Here is a 17,588-nt window from a genome sequence, read left to right on the forward strand (position 1 = left end):
TCAGGCCCTTACGCTTGCCAGGCAAGCGCTTATTCTACTGAGCCATCTCCCCAGTCCCCTATTTTTTTTTTAATAAGTAAAAATTACTTAAGATGTCTGTTTCTATCCTCTTATCACTATGAGCTCTTGTGGGTTTTGTTGTTGTTGTTGATTTGTTTACTTTTGGAGGGTTTTTGGGCATGGTCTTTTTGAGATAGTACCTCACTATGCAGTTCAATCTGGCCTTGAGCTCACTCTGTAGCCCAAGCTGGTGTCAAACCCATGGTGATTCAACTGCCTCGTGGGGCTGGGGAGATAGCTCAGCAGAAAAAGTGCTTGCCTGGCAAGTGCAAGGGACTGAGTTCAATCCCCAGCTCCACAAAAAAATAATTTTAAAAAAAGCTTTTAAAGTATTTCTTGTGGCCCAGGTCTCAGAAATGAAAATGAGCAACAAGACATGACGCACTCTGCCAAGCTGCTTCCAGCTCCCCTGTGTGGGGGCTGTGCCCCCCTGGAGCTGTGATACGCTGGGGCTAAGACTGGCGGGGGATGGGCGGCTGAAAAGAGCTCCTGACGGATCACAACACTGGGACTCAGCAATCTTGCTATCTCAGAATGGCTCTGTCACTCATGCCCCAAGAACCATATATAATAGCCTACTTCAACCTTTTCCTTATATATATATAAAATCGGTGAAAGGAAAAGGTTGAAGTAGGCCATTTTCCACAATGTTGCATACAGCATGTCGAACCCTTGAAGACAGCCAACATATTCAATATAGGAGAATGGTTAATAAAACTATGCTAGCATCTGGGCACAGTGGTGCACACCTATAATCCCAGCAGGGGATGACTGTGAGTCCCAGGCAGCCTGAATCACATCATGAGACCAAAAAAAAAAAAAAAAACTAAAACTAAAATAAGGCTATAAATGCTCAGACAACACTTGGAATGCTAAAGGAGATTCCCAGCCTAGGAGGGTCCTGGAGGATCTCAGGGCCTGGATGGCTTCCATAGCCACTTACATAGTCGATGGCGTCCAAGTCACTGTGGGCATCGATGAGGAGCTGGACCAGGGCAGGGAAGTTGTGCCTCACGGCGAGGTGGAGGGGAGAGGTGCCCCGCTGTGGGGAGACGAGGGGATCGGGGATGGAGCCCTCTGCACCGCCCAGCTGCTGCTCCGGGGCAGGTGCTGGAGCTGAGCGGTACAGTGCTGCTAGCTGGGCCCTGCTAGGGTCTCACAGTGCGAGCGGCCTAAGGCATTCATAGCCCAAAGCCTGAGTCCCTGGGGCCTAGAGCTGACCCTCCAGAGTGATCCCGCATACCCACGCTTGAGATCCCCTAGTGTCGGTCTTGTTCATCCACTCACTGTGTGACCTGGCCAAGCCCTTCACTAGCCTCGGCCACTCTTCCTCTGGAAAGTGGTGACTGCTACAGTTCCTTCAGCAACGTCACCTGCAGAGTCTCCCGCTTAATCCACACAGGCGTCCAGGACATCTAACATGCCTGAGGACACACGGCTCATGGGACTTGTCTTACTGGGCTTTATACCCAATTCCTATTGAGAAATATTAAGCCAGGTACTTAACAGAGTACTTACGCCCAGCTACCTGGGAAGCTGAGGCAGAAGGATTACAAGCTCAAACTGATCTTGGACAACTTATTGAGGACCCACCTCAAAGTAAAAAATAGAACTGAAAAGGATAGAGACGCTAGCTCAGCCCTCCTGGGTTCAATCCCAAGCACTAAAATACAGGGGCTAGGCTGGTTATAGAAGATGTTACTGCTGAAGCCTGTTACCGAAATGGGCAGAGAAATCCTCAGGTAACTCTGCTGGGAGACAGGGCCAGTCCAGCTGGGTCCCCAGGGCCACAGCTACCAGTCACAGCCCCACCCCATGCCCAAGGGGCCCAAGTGCTAGGCGCCCTCCAAGGGGCCCCTTTCTGTCTGTGCGCACACACTTACATCATCAGCCACATTAGTATGGGCTCCTGCACGGAGGAGGGCCCGGCACACGTCCTCAGAGCCACCCAGGGCTGCGTAGTGCAGGCAGCTCAGTCTTTTCTAGAGGGAAAGAGGCCCAAAAGCAAGGTCATTTGTCCATCCCAGCACTGTGTGGTGGCTTCTCAGGACCCCCTGGGGCAGGGGAAATCATGACCATCCCAGGCCTGGGGTCCAGGGTGACCCCACCTCTTCCCTCACCTTGCAGCAGACTGAGGTGTGGACCACAACCTGCCAACTCCTGGGCAGAAAAGAAGAGCAAATCGGACTGGCCAAGCCCACAGCCACAGGGACATGCTGGTTGGCACTCTGCCCAGGTGGAATGGGCAACGGCAAGGGGAGGCAGAGGCTGCAGGCCAAAGCCCAGGGCTTCGTGGGGTGACAGCTAGGTGCCCTGTGACAGTGGGCCCACCCCTGCCCCAGCATGATGATCAATGTAGCAGTGTTCCAGGATAGGACATAAGATTCCTTTTTGGGGGCTGGAGAGATGGCTCAGTGGTCTAAAGCACCTACTTAGAACAAGCTTGGCAAAGCATCAGGGACCGCGGTTCGATCCCCCAGCACCACATGCCAGCCAGCCCCGCCCCCTGGTGGGCTGAGCTGGCCACACACACACACCACTCTCTCTCTCTCTCTCTCTCTCTCTCTCTCTCTCTCTCTCTCTCAAATAAATAAAAAAAAAGATTCCTTTTTTGTTGTTTGTGGTTTTTTAAGACAGGGCCTTGAACTCTACATGGGCTAGCTGGCCTGAATGATTCTCCTGCCTCAGCCTCCCAATTGCTGAGATTACAAGCATGTGCCACCACACCCCACTGAGACTTTCCATTTTAAACCAGGGTAATTATGGGAAAACCAGGATGAGTAAGACCAAAATCCTATCTGACTCAGTTCACCTGCCAGGAGGACAGGCAGTCACCTTGGACCTGTCCCCTCCTCGAAGCCCCTGCTGCATGACACTCTGGGGTGTATGGACGCCTCCAGCCTTGACTTGAGGATGAGGCCCAGTGCAATGCCCAGTGGCAGCCTCAGCAACACCACAGGATGCAAACCTCCCTCTCCCGATCTCCTGTTACTGTGAGGGACCCATGTAGGGCTGGCCCAGCAAAGGGCCTCAGGGCCCAAGAGCAATGCCACACCAGCCCAAAGGCATGAGCGGGCACCCTGCAGCGGCTCCTGCTCCTCTCAGTGGCCCTGTAGCCTCCTAGGGTAGTAATCCCCACACCACCAGTGTAGTTGTGCAAACCACAAGCTATGTGGCTTAGAGAGCTCTATTCACACCCCTGGAGCTGCGGTCAGAAGGCAGCTGTACCATGCAAAGCTCATATGGAAACTGAACTGCCGCTGGGTGGCCTTGAAAGATGGGACTGTAAGAGGTGTCAGGTGGCAAAGAGACCCCCTGTGGGCTGGGTGATCACCTCGAGAACAACCTTAGGGAGCAAAGCAAAGCCACCTTCGCGTTTTGCCTTTCCCTTCCTTCCTTCCTTCCTTCCTTCCTTCCTTCCTTCCTTCCTTCCTTCCTTCCTCCTTTTCTTTCCTTCTTTCTGCAGCAGGGGATCAAACCCAGGACCCCCACAATGAGCTATAAAAAAGGGCACTCTCCAGCCCTTTTTTATAATCATTTTCAGACAAGATTTCACGGCGTCACTGAACTGCCCAGGCTGGGCTCCAGCCTGCTGTCCTGCTGCTTCCGCCTCCCAGAGCGCGGGGGTTACAGACACGGTCCACCGCGCCCGGCGCGTTTCGTCTCTTCCGTCTCTCTCACTTGCCCCTCTACTTCTCTGCCAAAAGGGTAAAGCAGCAAGAGCCCTGGCCAGGTGCAGCCACCTTGTCTTGTCCCACATCTGGCAATGCTCCCGCCTACGGGCAACAGCTCTGGAGTCAGGAGAACGGGGATTTGAGACTCCGTTCTGTTTGTTCCTGATTATGAGAAAGGTCCTCCAAGCTTCAGCTCTCTCATCTACAAAACAGGGGCATTTTCTCAAGGTAATAGTTGAGGGGGAGCTCTGTGACTTATTAGGAGCCCAATGATAAAAAGACAAACATAGAACAATACACTTTTAAAAAGTGTAGAGCCACTTGTGGTGGCGCAGCCTATAACCCCAGCACTCTGGAGGCTGAGGCAGGAGGATCACTAGCTTCTGGGCCAGGCTGAACTACACAGTGAGTCCCTGCCTCAAGCAAGCAAGCAAGCAAGAAATGCACGAGTGAGTAAATGATGCTAGCAGGTTTTGAGTCCCTCTATCCTGGGTATTTACTCCCCAGAACAACATGAAAAAGCAATCATATGCCATCCCAGTTTATAGAAGGGAATCAATGCTCAGAGAGGGTAAGAAGGTGCCCAAGATCACACGCCTCCTCAGCGCAGAAGCCCAGTGTGGTTCTGCAGCCTCAAAGCCTGTGCCCATGAACTCTCCACAACCCCCATGGCTGCTTCTGTGACAGTTATGGCTCCACAGCATGGGCAGACAGCAGCCCTGGAAGGTGGCATCAGCCCCTGGAGGGGCCCCTACCTGCGTGAGGGCATTCACAGGGCTTCCGGCCCCGAGCAGGCGCTGCACACAGTCCAGGTGGATTCCTTGCGCAGCCACATGGAGGGCCGTGAGGCCTTCCTGAAACACGTGGGAAAGGTCTGAGGAAAAGCTGCGCAACTGGCCGGTCATACTCTCCTGTCCTCCCAGCCCTGCTCTACTGGGTTCCCCGGCCAACCTGGTCCCTCAAAGTCTCCCTCTGTGACACAGATGCTTATCCTGAACCCTGTGAAGGGAGGGAGCTCCCCTAGGGGCCTGCGACTCACGGCATTCCGCTCCTCCAACTCCAGCCCGATGTCGAGGAGTCGCTGAAGCACAGCAGTGTGGCCCTGGCCAGCAGCCAAGTGGAGCGCCGTGTTCCCCTCCTGAGGGAAAACCATACCTGAGGGGGCAGCAGACCTGAAGCCCCAGAAACACAGAGCTCACAACTCCACCAGAGCCACCCTCGTTTTACTGAATATAAGGCTGAGGCCCAGGGAGCGGAAGTGATAGGCCCAGGGCGTGGAAGTGATAGTCCAGAGCAATCCTGTGACAGGCAGCACTTTGCACACCAGGCAGTGCCACCCTCCCCTTTTGCTGCACCCGAAACCACAAGCAGAAGCTCTTCCAAGGTCACGTCCAGGGTCCTCTTCCCTTACAATGCAGGACAGAGGAGTTACTTTCAAAATAAAACAGGACAGACCCAACTTTCCCAGTGCTCACCCTATGTGTCCCTCATGTACCCCAGATCGTCCTGGTGTGCTGGGGATCTAAAATGTCCCCCAAAAGGCTCATGTGCCAGAGGCGTGGTTCCCAGAACAGCAAGGATCAATGCCGGGGACACGAATAGCTCATGAGGACCAACCCACCTGCTAGGCTGCTGGGAGGTGACAGAACCTAGGCAGTGGGACCTCACTAAAAAAAGGACACGCTCCAGAAGGGATATCTTGCCCCCTTCTTCTCTCTCTCCTCCTTGCTTCCTGGTTGCCATGGGGTGAGCTGCTTTCCCTCCTCCCCTTCTGCCATGATATCCCGCCTCCTCCCTACAGGCCTAAAAGCAATGCCACCAGCCACCTGTGGAGTGAAACCTTGCTAACCATAAGCCAAAATACACCTCTCCTTGTCAAGCGAGGCACCTGGCAGAGAACACACCTTCTCTGCCCTGGCCAGAAGCCCGGAGCCGCCTGATCTCGGTACCTTGTCTTTGACACTGTGGTCACAGCCCGAGCCCACGAGGAAGTCCAGAGCCTCCAGCTGCCCGTGTTCAGCGGCCCTGTGAAACGCTGTCCTGCCCAGCTGGCCGGGAGGAGAAGGCCAGTAAGCCCTTCCGGGGCCATGGCGCGGCCCTCCCTGTCTGTTTCTCCACCACTCTGGGCTCAGAAGCCCACTCTCCCCCCATCGCCCCACCCACGCGCCCTACCTGGGAAGCCCAGTCCCTGCTCCCCAACAGCAGCCACTGGGGGTGCCCTGACCTGCTGCAGGCCTGCCTTGGGTGGTTCCCTGATACCTCCGGAGCAGCGGAGTTTCTGAGGTTGGAGTGGGATCTCTTAACCACTCTGGCCTTGCCCCAAGATTAACTCACCACTACAGGTTCCTTCCCCCACCCCAGGCTCCAGCAGGGCTCCCACCCTGTCCAGTCTTCGCTGGATCCAGTTCCTTCACCACATACCACCTCCCAAGGGGCAGAACGCAGTGCTCTCTTCTCCAACCTCGGCCAGGTCCTCTCAGCCATCTGACCGTGTTCTGCTTGCGGCCCCCTGTCTATGTCGTACACCCCTCCAGATGGACACAGTCTGCACATGCGCGGCTAGAGAATGCCCTAGGGCATGCGCAAGAGTGTCCCGGACCGTGGGGCAGCTCTCACCTTGTCTCTGCGGTCCAGGCCCACGTCCTCCAGGTCCTCCATCACGAACGCCAGCACGGGCACGTGACCTCTCAGGGCTGCGCAGTGCAATAAGGCCAGGCCGTCCTGGAAACAAGCCCAGAGCAGCCCGTGGGCTGCGAAGGGAGGCCCTTCCCATATGCTGCATGTCCCAGGACACACTGCCCATTGGACACTGTGGACGAGGCCAGGCCAGGCCAGGATAACAAGCCCAGGTGTGACACACTGCTCGACTCTGGGCTCTGCGCCTGGTGCCTCAGCCTCTCTGAGCCTCCTTCTCTGTCCGCCCAGGTCCATCAGGACAGTAATCCTGACTGCCTCTACAGGGGACAGAAGGCTGGGTAACGTTGCCTGTAAGAAAAGTATTCTATAAATTAAAAAAACTATTCAAAAGCTTTCTGTGCCATTCAGGTGTGAAGGTGCACACCTGTAATCCCAGCACTCGGGAGGCTGAGGCAGGAGGAACATCACAAGTTTGAGGCCAGCCTGGGCCTAGTGAGACCCTGCCTAGAAGAAGGAGAAAGAGAAGAGGAAAAGGAGCAGGAAGAGGAGGAAAAAGAGAAGGAGGAGGAGGACAAAGAGGGAGAAGAGGAAGAAGAGGAGGAGGAGAAATGACTAAAAAATTAAAATGAAAGAGCTAGGGATATCACTCAGTACTACAAGTACCTGCCTGGCAAACACAAGGTTCTGAGTTTGATTCCTGATACCAAAATGCAAAACAGAAAAATTAAAATGAGAATCCAAGTCAGAGATGCTGACTCACGCCTGTAATCCCAGCACTTGGGAGGCAGAGGCAGAGGATCGTTGTGAATTCAAGACAAGCCTGGGCTAAAAAAATGAGTTTAAGGCCAGCCTGAACTGCACAGTGAGACCCTGTCTCAGAAAGATGAAAAGAAACTTTCCACGGCCTGGCCGGATGGTGCACACCTGTAATCTCGGTACTCAAGAGGCTGAGGCAGGAGGCTCACTATGAGTCCCAGGCCACTGTGAGCTACACAGAAGTGGGAGAGAAGGAAAAACCAGTGGAGGAGTCCCAAGTTCTGGGACTTGCTGAAGCCCCCTGGGACCACACATTCCCTGCTGAGCTGCAAGAGCTGCCAGGGTCCCTCAGGGGCCAGCGCCCAGCCTAAAGGCACACACAGCACCACCCTTTCTTCACCCATTTCCAAAGAGGGAAACTGAGGCTCAGAATGATGAAGTAACTCACAGCCCCAGGGCTGATGAATGGAGCCCTGCCCCTGAGCAGGGAGTATGGGGTGCAACCTGGCAGGAGGACACCAGAGGGCTCTGGGCATTGTGCTGGCTGCTCTCTTGTCAGCAAGGAGCCCAGGGTGAGGGGCTGGGCGCCACCCCCACATCACAGAGCAGTCAAGCGTGGGGCACCACAGAGACGCTGTCCCACTGCTGTCCAGCCCAAGGAAGCAGTGGGCAGGGCAGCATCACAGGGCTGAGCGCAGCAAGCCTTGGGAAAGGTCCTCAGAAGCGGGTAAGCCAGAGGCAGGAGCAGGGTGGGGGGCGGGGTGGCACAGGCCAAAGCATGGGGCAGCAGGATCAGAGGGTCCGGGCTCAGGGCCGCAGACTGGTGCCTTACCGTGTTCTCACAGTGGACCTTGGCCCCAGAGCTGACCAGGATCTGGAGGACCCGCAAGTGGCCGAACCAGGCAGACAGGAGAAGCGCGTTCATCCCAAACTGGGGGAGAGGACGGGGAGGGGCGTGGCCTGAGCCTTGTGTTGTTTGTGTAATAAAGAATGACAGACTGTTGCAAATTGTTTGTTGCTAGATGAAACCTAAAGATAAAATAGCTGCCATTTACTCTCACAATTTCATAAAGAAATATCACATCAAAACAAGAAAATGCCAGGCATGGTGGTACACACCTACGACCCCAGCACTGGGGAGGCGGAGGCCGGAGGATCACTGAGTTAAAGGCCAGCCTAGGCTACATAGCAAGCTCAAGGCCACCCTGGTCATAGAGGGACTGTGTCTCAAAAATAAATATTTTTTTTTTAAAAAAAGAAAGGAGAGTTGACCAGATAGCTCAGCAGATTAAAGCACCTGATTAGGCAAATGTGGGGGCTGGAGTTCAATCCCCAGTGCTGGCCCCGCCCGCAGGGCACACTGAGACAGCACTTGTGAATAAGACTGGGCATGGTGGCGCATGCCTGTAATCCCAGCATTTGGGAGGCTAAAAAACGGGAAGGATCACTACAAGTCCGATCTGTATAGTGAGACCCTGTAGACCCTGTACTAAATACATTTAAAAAAGGAAATTGGAAACCAATCACAGAATCTATTGTTTAAAAATAAACTTCACAGGCCAGTGAGATAGCTCAGTGGACTAAAGAGCCTGCCTAGGCGAGCTTAGGCAAGTACAGGGACCGTGGTTCAATCCCAGGCACCACGTGCCACGCTAGCCCCACCCTTAGAGGGGCTGAGCTGGCCACAGAGTCCGACCATAGTGGCACACACCCGTAATCCGAGCGCCGGGAAGGCTGAAAAAAGGGGGATCACTGTGAGTCCAACCTGCATAGTGAGACCTATAACAATCAAATACATTATAAATAAATAAATAAACTTCATGAGAAACACGCTACAGGGTTTGAGGTGGGGCTCAGATGAGCATTTATTTGCCTGACACTCAGAGTGCTCTAGGTTCTATCTCCAGCCAAGACAAAAGAAAAAGAAAAACAAGTACGTGACAATGTCTGTATTTTCTGAGTCGTGAAGATTTTGGCCTCATCAAGAATCATTTGGCTTTGTTTTAGTTTGGGGGTTCTTTTGTTTTTGTTTTTGCTTGTTTGTTTATTTGTCTGTTTTGAGATAGACTGGCCTTGAACTCACTATGTAGCCAGGCTGGCCTCAAACTTGGAGTGATCTTCCTGCCTCAGCCTCCCAAGTGCTGGGATTAAGGCATGGGCCACCAGGCCTGGCTGAGAACCACTGTTGAAATCCCCTTAGGACATCTTGGAGGTGGTGACTGTGGTGCCCACGCTGCACTATGACCTCTTGGGTCTTTCCTGGCAGAAGGGGCTGGCTTGCATAGAGCAGGGCATCGGCGCCCCATCCCAACCACAACTAGCAGGCAAGGCCTTCTCGTGGTGGGGCCCTGGAGCAGGGAGCAGGGAGAAGCCATTTTCATGAGCAACTAAATCTCTGCAAGGATTTAATAATTTTTTTTTTTTTTTAAAAAAAAGGGAGCTGGGCTGGTGAGATGGCTCAGTGGTCTAAAGCACCTACTTAGAACAAGCTAAGCTTAGCAAAGCACAGAGACCGCAGTTCAATCCCCCAGCACCACATGCCAGCCAGCCCCCACCCCCTGGTGGGCTGAGCTGGCCACACACACAAAATAAATAAATAAATAAATAAATAAATAAATATTAAAATAAAATAAAATAAAGGGAGCTGAAGGGGCTGGAGAGATGACTCAGTGGTCTAAAGCACCTACTTAGAACAAGCTTAGCAAAGCACAGGGACCGCGGTTCAATCCCCCAGCACCACATGCCAGCCAGCCCCGCCCCCTGGTGGGCTGAGCTGGCCACACACACACACACACACACACACACACACACACAAATAAATAAAAAATTTAAAAAAAAAAAAAAAGGGAGCTGAGGGTGGTAGTACTGGCCTGTAATCGTAGCTATTTGAGAGGCTGAGGCAGGAGAATGGCAAATTTGAGCCCAACCAGGGCAATTTAAGAATTTAATAAGACCCTATCTTAGAAAAGAGATCAGGGCCAGGGAGATGGCTCAGTGGAATAAGCGCTTCCCTGGCAAGCACAAGGGCCTGAGTTCAATCCCTGGTTCCGCAAAAAAAAAAGAAAAGAAAAGAGATCAGTTAGAAGGCTCTGGGTTCAATTTCCAGTACTGAAAAAAAAGCTTGGATTGTAAAATATTTCTTTATCAAATGTCCCTGTCGGATTCAGCCCTTTTCCTAACCCTGTGGAGCTACTTTTCTTCCTTTTCCAATACTGAGGATTAAACCCAGTGACCACACTGAGCTACATTCCCAGGCCCTCCCATCCTTTTTTTCCCCTTTAATTTGGGGGCCAAGATCTTGCTAAATTTCCCCAGCTGGGCTGGAATTTAGAATCTTCCTGCCTCAGCCTCCCAGAGTGCACCACCACACATGCAGCTGACAGAATTGAGGCTGCAGGTGCTTGCTCTGTCCGAAGTTTGTACACGACAACAACCTCTGTGCCAGGCATGGCCCCATCGTGAGAGACCTTGCTCCTGGGGACTCTGCTCAATCCAGCTCCTCCCCCACCCCCCAATTATCAGCTCAGAAGAGACTCAGGATCAAGAGGCCCTGCTCACAGAGCTTTTTATTACCACACTGGGGAAAAGCTGCATCAGCGGGGCAGGCCTGACTGTCCGCCAGCCTGATCCCTGATGTCCATGTCCTAGTGACAGTCTCAACAACAACAGGCTCATGGAGCTAGCAAGACCTCAGGCACCTCACCCTGCCCTGAGACAGACAGACAGACAGACAGACGCACACAGGCCTCCATGAGGGGCGCCTACCGCATCCGCATCATCCATGGCAGCCCCGTGCTCCAGCAGCAGCTGCACGGCCTGCTCGTGCCCTGCACCCGCGGCCCAGTGCAGTGCCACTCTGCCCACCTGCGGGAGGGACAGGGACCGAGTCGTTGCACCTGCCATGGCCCATACACACCGGCCAGAACAGCTGGCCTGCAGACTGGCAGGACTCTGCTCTTGGGACCAGCTCTTAAACCCAGGGCCTTCACCACTCTGCACGGCTGGCACTGCCCACCGCTGCTTCTTGGAAGGCCCAAACAGCCAGACATGGAAGCTGACACCTGTAATCCCAGCACTCCGGGAGGCCATGGCAGGACGATCACAAGCTAGATCCCAGGCTGAGCAACTAACTAAGACCCTTTCTCCAAATAAAAATAAAAAGGGCTGGAGCTGGAGCTCAGTGCGAAGGCCCTGGGTTAACATCTCCTCCCACCAAAAAAAGGAGCCAAACCACCTTCCACTCTAAGCCTTTGGTCCTGCCCGGCAGCCACCCGTGCCTTAGGGTTATTCTCCAAGTCCAAGGGACACCTGATAACCTACTGCCACTCTGTCTTCAGTCCCTCTCCTCACTCATCACAGCCACTGGCCCTGGCGACATCTGGGTGACCCGGGAGGAAGCCAACCTTCTTCTGGCCTCTGTGCTTGTCAGCTTAGGAGCAGAATTCTTCTTCTTAGGGAAGAATGATTTTCTGCATGATCTCAGGCCAGCTGCATCCCTACACCAGGTACCAAACAGTTCCTTCCTCAGGGCTTCTGGGCACACCCCTGCCATGTCACTCCAGCCTGGACAACAGCCCTTCTCCCTTGGCTCGCTAGAAGCGCTGATCCATCCATGTGCTCATGTGGCAATGGGCTGTGAGACTCTGCTTAATGTCTGTCCTCACATCCAGGCCACCAAGAGGGCAGGGACCACGTCCAAGGCCTTTGTTCTGTCCCCAGATGCTAGGGCAGGGCCCAGCACCAAGCACTGGTGAATGAATGTGAGAGCTAGTTAGCCTGTGACTTAATTAATTAATTGATTGATTGATGCATGAACGAATGTGGGGTCGGCATCCTGTCATCCTGCAAGCCCAAGCTTTCTAGCAGCTTTTCCAGGAGTTGCGCCAAGCGAAGCTTCAGTCCCCAGCAGAACACTGTGTGACCTAACGTGACCCACAGCTCCTGTGGTGCCAGCCTGGACTTGGCACAGTGCTGGCATTTCCTGCCCTCCTGGTCTCTCCGGGTTGAGCTGGGGCCAGCAGTAAACAGGTACACGGTGCTCTGAAGCCAGCCCAGCAGATGCATCCGGAACTCCTGGCTCCACTGCCACGCCCCAGGCAGGCTCATGGGTCCTGTGCACCCCATCCTGTCACTCCAGCCAGCGCAGCCTCTGTGCCTTCAGGAGCCCCGCATGTGACCCTTCTGCCTCCAGGAAGTTCCTGAACATATCTATCCCTGGTGTCCCACCCCCCAGAAGCGATGGCCTCTCCCTCTGTCCCCTCCCACAGGGACTTCCCTTGACCGGGTCAGCAGGCTAGAAGTGTCCCAGGCTAGGACTGTCTCTGCATCACCTCTGAGCCCAGGGACCGGCCTGGGCTCACCAAGCTTCCCTCCCATGGTGGTCTGGGGTGCTGCACCTCTCAGAAGGGCCACAGGGGCATTCCCACTTACATGATTTTTGGCCCTGACATTCACCTTCCTGGCGATCAGCTCCTTCATCCTCCCAACCTGGCCCCGACGCGCAGCCTCCTGCAGCTGCCTCTCCAGGGGAAGCACTGCGGAAGGGGGGTGTGGGGTGAGGGGAAAGGCCTCTATGCTCTTCCAGAACTTTCGCGAGAAGGATCAGGACCCAGCTTCTCCATCACTGTGTCCCCAGCAGAGGTAGCCAGGCTGCCAGGCTTCTTGTGTGTCAGCCCGGAGCAAGGCCAGAAGAGCCAGAAAGGCTCAGACACAAACAGAACCCAGGTCTCGTATCTGCCAGCGCTCTGCAGTCACCCACTTGTTTTTTCACTGCTGCCAAACCTGTGCCCGGCAGGTCGGTCCGTGTGAATGTCTGCCCCCAGCCCTGTGCATCCAGGGCCCAGTCACCAGGGTTTTGGCAGCAAAGGCCACGATGAGCCAAGTGTTCTTTTTGTTCCAGATAAACCCCACCCAGCCTTCAGGATGTGAAAGAGGATGCAAGGTTTCCTGAAAACAACCTGGTATCTCAGGGCTGGGCAATGTTAAGCCATTTCCTCCTCGCCGTGTGACTTAGGGTACTCGTTTATCTGGTGCCTCAGTTTCCTCATCTGCAAGAGGAGAGTGTGAGGCTTTCGGCAGAGGTATTGGAAAGAAGATGGTGCTAGCACAGTGTTTGGGACACCCAAAGGTCTATGACTCGAACTCCAAGGTCAAGAGTTAGAGAACAGGGGCTGGGGAGATGGCTCAGTGGAATAAGCGCTTCCTTGGCAAGCGCAAGGGCCTGCGTTCAATCCCCGGTTCCGCAAAAAAAAAAAAAAAAAAAAGAGTTAGAGAACAAAAGGAAAAAAAAAAAGAGTTAGAGAACAAATCTGTTGGCCGCAGAGCTGGAGATGTTGAGGCCTCCTTCACGGAAGGAACCCCTGACCCAGTGCACCCCAGGCCAGGGACACGCACCCGCTCCCCACCCCCCGACCCTGCGCTGCCTTTCCCTATGCTGCGGCACACACTGTATTCACAGCTCCACATTGTCTGCTGCCTCCCCTCTACACAAGCTCACAAGGAGAGGGGCTCGGGTCTGATTTATTAACTGCAGTTTTCCCAAACCCGGGCCTCAGCACCTGTCTGCTACGGAAAAAAAGCAACTCATTCCTGTAATTCATTCAGCTTCCTGGGGTGGGGGTGTGAACCATCAGGTACTCCCCCAGTTGAGACACAGAGTTCCCTAGAAAAACTACAGGAGGAAAGAGGGATTTGGATGTAAGTTCTTCCCAGCAAGGCAACTTCAGAGACCTGCTTCGGCGAAGAGAGGTCCTTCAGTACCTGCCCCAAGGGGTCTGCTCAACCTGGAGGTGAGGTGAGACAATTCTTACCACAATAAACTCTAAAACAGTCCCTCTCGTCTGTAATCTTGGCACTTGGGAGGGTGAGGCAGGAGGATCCTTACAAGTACAAAGTCAGCCAAAGATAGCTCAGTGGACTAAAGCACCTGCTTAGGCAAGCTTAGGAAAGTGCAGGGACCACAGTTTGATCCCCAGCACCACATGCCATGCCAGCCCCACCTCCAGGGTGGGCGGAGCCAGACAGAGCCTGGGCATGGTGGTGCACTCCTGTAATCCCAGCGCTGGGGAGGCTGAAAGCAAGAGGATCATCACAAGTCTGAGCTGCATAGTGAGACCCTGAAACAACCAAATCCATTAAAAAACAACAACAAAAACAAGTACAAAGCCAGCCTGGTTGGGTACACAGTGAGTTCAAGCTCACTGAGCTACAATCAAGACAATGTCTCAAAACAACAAAGAAAAACAAACACAAGAAGAGATTCTTAGGGGCCAGGGAGATGGCTCAGTGGAATAAGCGCTTCCCTGGGAAGTGCAGGGGCCTGAGTTCAATCCCCGGTTCCGGAAAAAAAAAAAAAAAAAAAAAAAAAGACTCTTTCAGTCCACTTGCCTTGCTTAGTTTTGGTCTTTTTTTATTTTACTGTATTTTTTTGTTGTTGTTGAATTGTTCTTTAGGGAAGGTTTATTTTTTGTTTTTGGTGCCAAGGACCAAACCCAGAGCTCCCAACTTGCTAGGCAAACATTCTACCGCTAAGTCAAATCTCCACCCTAGCCCTTCTTACATCCAAATCCCTCCAACAAGCATATGTCCTGTGCTTTTGTTTGCTTTTCCCCAATACTAGGGTTCAAACCCGGGGATGCTCTACCCCTGAGTTGCACCCCCAACCCTTTTAATTTTGAGATAAGATCTCTTAAATTCCCTAGGCTGGCTTTCAACTTGCCATCCTACTGCCTCAGCCTCCTAAGTGTTAAAAGCATTCACGTGTGCCACCACACCTGGCTTGTCCCGTGCAAATCCTTCTTTAACCTTTTGCCTTAAAACCACACAGTTCTTGGGGGTGGGGATATAGCTCAGTGGCATAAGTGCCTGCTTGTTATGTACAAGGTTCTGAGTTCAATTCCCACCACCACGCAGTCCTAGGCAGCTGCAGCAGGACCCTGGGCAGGGGCACCCACCTTTTTTGGGCTAGGTTTACCCAGTAATAAACCTCCAGGAGGGCAACCACAGGATTCTGACACCCAAGGTGCTGAAGCTGGAGGAGCAGCCTGGGCCTAGTTTGTGCTGGCAAAACACTCAAGGTTGTGGGGAAAGAGCAAGCAGCCACTGCTCAGAGCCCACCTTGTCGCCTCTCCCACCCGCAGCCTTTACCCTAGCGGGGCCTTCTGTCCACAGTTCCCTCCTCTCCACCACGTTGATCCTCCTGAGGGCCCGGATGACAGGCCAGCACCAGCACACCCGGCCCGGTGGCTGCTCTGCTGCTCGTTGTTTGAACATGAGGCTTTCCCGAGCTAAGGCAGCCACGCTGGGATCCTCAGCCCCAGGCAGAACCCTGCACCTCCTAGGAAACGGCATCAGATGATGGAGCTCACGAGGAAACGCACTCTTCGCGCTTGAGCATTTTGAACACGTGGCTTTTTCATAGTGGGGACTTGGGGGCAGCCCTGGGCTCGGCTCTCGGGGCTGCTGGATGGAAGATTCTCCATGGGGACCCCGGCCCTACGGCCTCTCCCCTCTCCCAGGCAGAAGAGCCCAGCGCCGCACCAGCCACCGGCCGCGCGATGCCGAGAGGAGCGCAAGGTACAGGCGCCCTGGCAAAGACCTCCAAAGCTCAGGCCACTTGGGGCTGGGCCAGAGCCCCTCCCCAGGGCTTCAGGTCCCCCTAGACACACTCGGGGAGCAGGGGAGCGGGGGAGCAGGGGGACGGGGCTGGGTAGCAGCGTCTTTCCCACTTCTCCGTCACCTCCTGCGTTCTGCTCTGCAGAATGGAGACGGAAGCAGGTCGCAGCTGCAGGGCCGCCGCACGGTTCTCCCTGCTCCGGGAGGCTCAGCGAGGACGCTGCTAGGATCCTCGTTCGCGTCTCCGCCACAGCTCTCCAAGTGCTAGTGACTGCCAGAGCCGCAGCCGAGGTCCCCGCGGCTGTCGCGCGCCCCGCCCCACCCCCCTTGCTCAGGCCCAGTAGCCGCGCGCCAGCCCCGCCCCGCGCGCCCCGGGCACTCACTGCCGTGGGACTCGCCCCGGGGGTCTCCTGGGTGCGCAGCCTCCATCCCGCGCCCCGAGGCCCCAGCAGGCCCGAGCTGGAGCGCAGTGTTCCGCCTCCTCCGTGCCTGCTCCTCTTCCGCACCTGCGCGCACACCGTCGCCCCGCGGGTGCCCCGCGCCTAACCCCAGCTTGCCTAGCCTCCGGGCCCGGCAGCGCTCCCCAACCTGGACTTCGTTGTCTTAGTCCCGCAACCCCCAAGAGCAAAATGTCAGACTCTCTAGGCCCTGAGCAGCCCCCGCAGGCCTACCAGCCCAGGAGAAATGATCAGGGCACTTGGGATCAAAAAATACTGGTTCAAATGACAATGAGCTGTCACTGACAACAATGAAACTGGTAAAAATTAGAAAGCCAGGGCCAGAGAGATAGCTCAGTAGAATAAGCACTTGCCTGGTAAGCTCAGGGTCCTGAGTTCAATCCTTGGTACCAAAAAAAAAAAAAAAAAAAAGCCAGAGCCACCCTCTGTGGCCCAGGTCTGTAACCCAGCACTCTGGGAGGCTGAGGCAGGAGGATCCCAAGTTCAAGCCCAGTCTGGTGAGTTTAGCAACTTAGCCAAAACCCTGTCTCAAAAAATAAAAAATAAACTGAGTATGTAGCTCGGTGCAAAGGCCCTGACTTCTATCCCAGTCCCTCCACCAAAAAATAAATAAATAAAATTAGAAAGTCAAAAATGATGCCCAGTGTCAGCAGAGCATACTCAGCTCCCAGTTCTGCAGAGGGAACCCTGGGGCTGTCATTCTGGAAACCAGTAATAAGGGGAATTCGTCCTGAACGTGATGGCACACACATGTAATCTCAGCACTCTGGAGGCTGAGGCAGGAGGATCGCTGAGAGATGGAGACCAGCCCAGGCTACAACGTGAGCTCAAGGCCAACCTGAGCTGCTTGTGAGAGCCTGTCTCAAAGACAATGACAACTACCACGAGGACCACGAGGGAGGAGGAGGAGGAAGGGGGAGGAGGAGGAGGGGGAGGAGGGGGAGGGGTGAAGGGGGAAGAGGAGGAGGAGGAGGAGGAGAAAGAGAAGAAGGAGAGGAGGAGGAGGAGGAAGAGGAAGAGGAAGAAAGAAGAAGGAGCAGCAGCAGCAAGGGGTCAGGAGTGTTCACGACATGCCACTGGTTGCTTCAAGGAAACAAAGTGCAGGGCCGGGGAGATACGTCAGCAGAATAAGCGCTTGCTTGGCCAGTGCAAGGGCCTGAGTTCAATCCCTGGTTCTGAAAAAAAAAGAAGAAGAAGAAGAAAGAAAGAAAGAAAGAAAAGAAACAGTGCAGTAGAAACTGAGGGCGACACAGTGCGATACAGTGATATTTAAAATGCGCACGCACAAGGCAGCACAGTTTGCACAGATGCACGCAAACCTGAACACACATTAAGCAGAAAAAGTCTCATTTCAAACTCTGTGGATGTTTCTGTCTTCTCTTTGCGTTTG

General features: G+C 54.2%; 1 protein-coding gene across 6 annotated transcripts in view; it reads right to left on the reverse strand.

Moving 5' to 3' along the window:
- The window catches only part of Ankdd1a (ankyrin repeat and death domain containing 1A), a 25,448-nt gene extending 9,244 nt beyond the window's left edge, over positions 1-16,204 (reverse strand). For 2 of the 6 annotated variants that reach the window (XM_023712583.1, XM_023712579.1), the window contains exons 1-10: positions 16,124-16,204; positions 12,558-12,661; positions 10,893-10,991; positions 7,960-8,058; positions 6,351-6,455; positions 5,684-5,782; positions 4,774-4,872; positions 4,490-4,588; positions 1,944-2,042; positions 1,004-1,102 (exon numbers count right to left, since the gene is read on the reverse strand). In XM_023712583.1, the coding sequence (XP_023568351.1) occupies positions 1,004-1,102; positions 1,944-2,042; positions 4,490-4,588; positions 4,774-4,872; positions 5,684-5,782; positions 6,351-6,455; positions 7,960-8,058; positions 10,893-10,991; positions 12,558-12,661; positions 16,124-16,169 (948 nt within the window). In that variant the 5' untranslated portion in view covers positions 16,170-16,204. Of the gene's footprint in view, positions 1-1,003; positions 1,103-1,943; positions 2,043-4,489; positions 4,589-4,773; positions 4,873-5,683; positions 5,783-6,350; positions 6,456-7,959; positions 8,059-10,892; positions 10,992-11,447; positions 11,557-12,557; positions 12,988-16,123 lie in introns of those variants that run through there. The other 4 variants (XM_023712580.1, XM_023712584.1, XM_023712581.1 and 1 more) reach the window with 4 other exon arrangements.
- Positions 16,205-17,588: the final 1,384 nt, after the last annotated feature.

The sequence above is a fragment of the Octodon degus genome, unplaced genomic scaffold (genome assembly GCF_000260255.1).
Source record: "Octodon degus isolate 3935 unplaced genomic scaffold, OctDeg1.0 scaffold00026, whole genome shotgun sequence".
Classification (NCBI taxonomy): Eukaryota; Metazoa; Chordata; class Mammalia; order Rodentia; family Octodontidae; genus Octodon; species Octodon degus.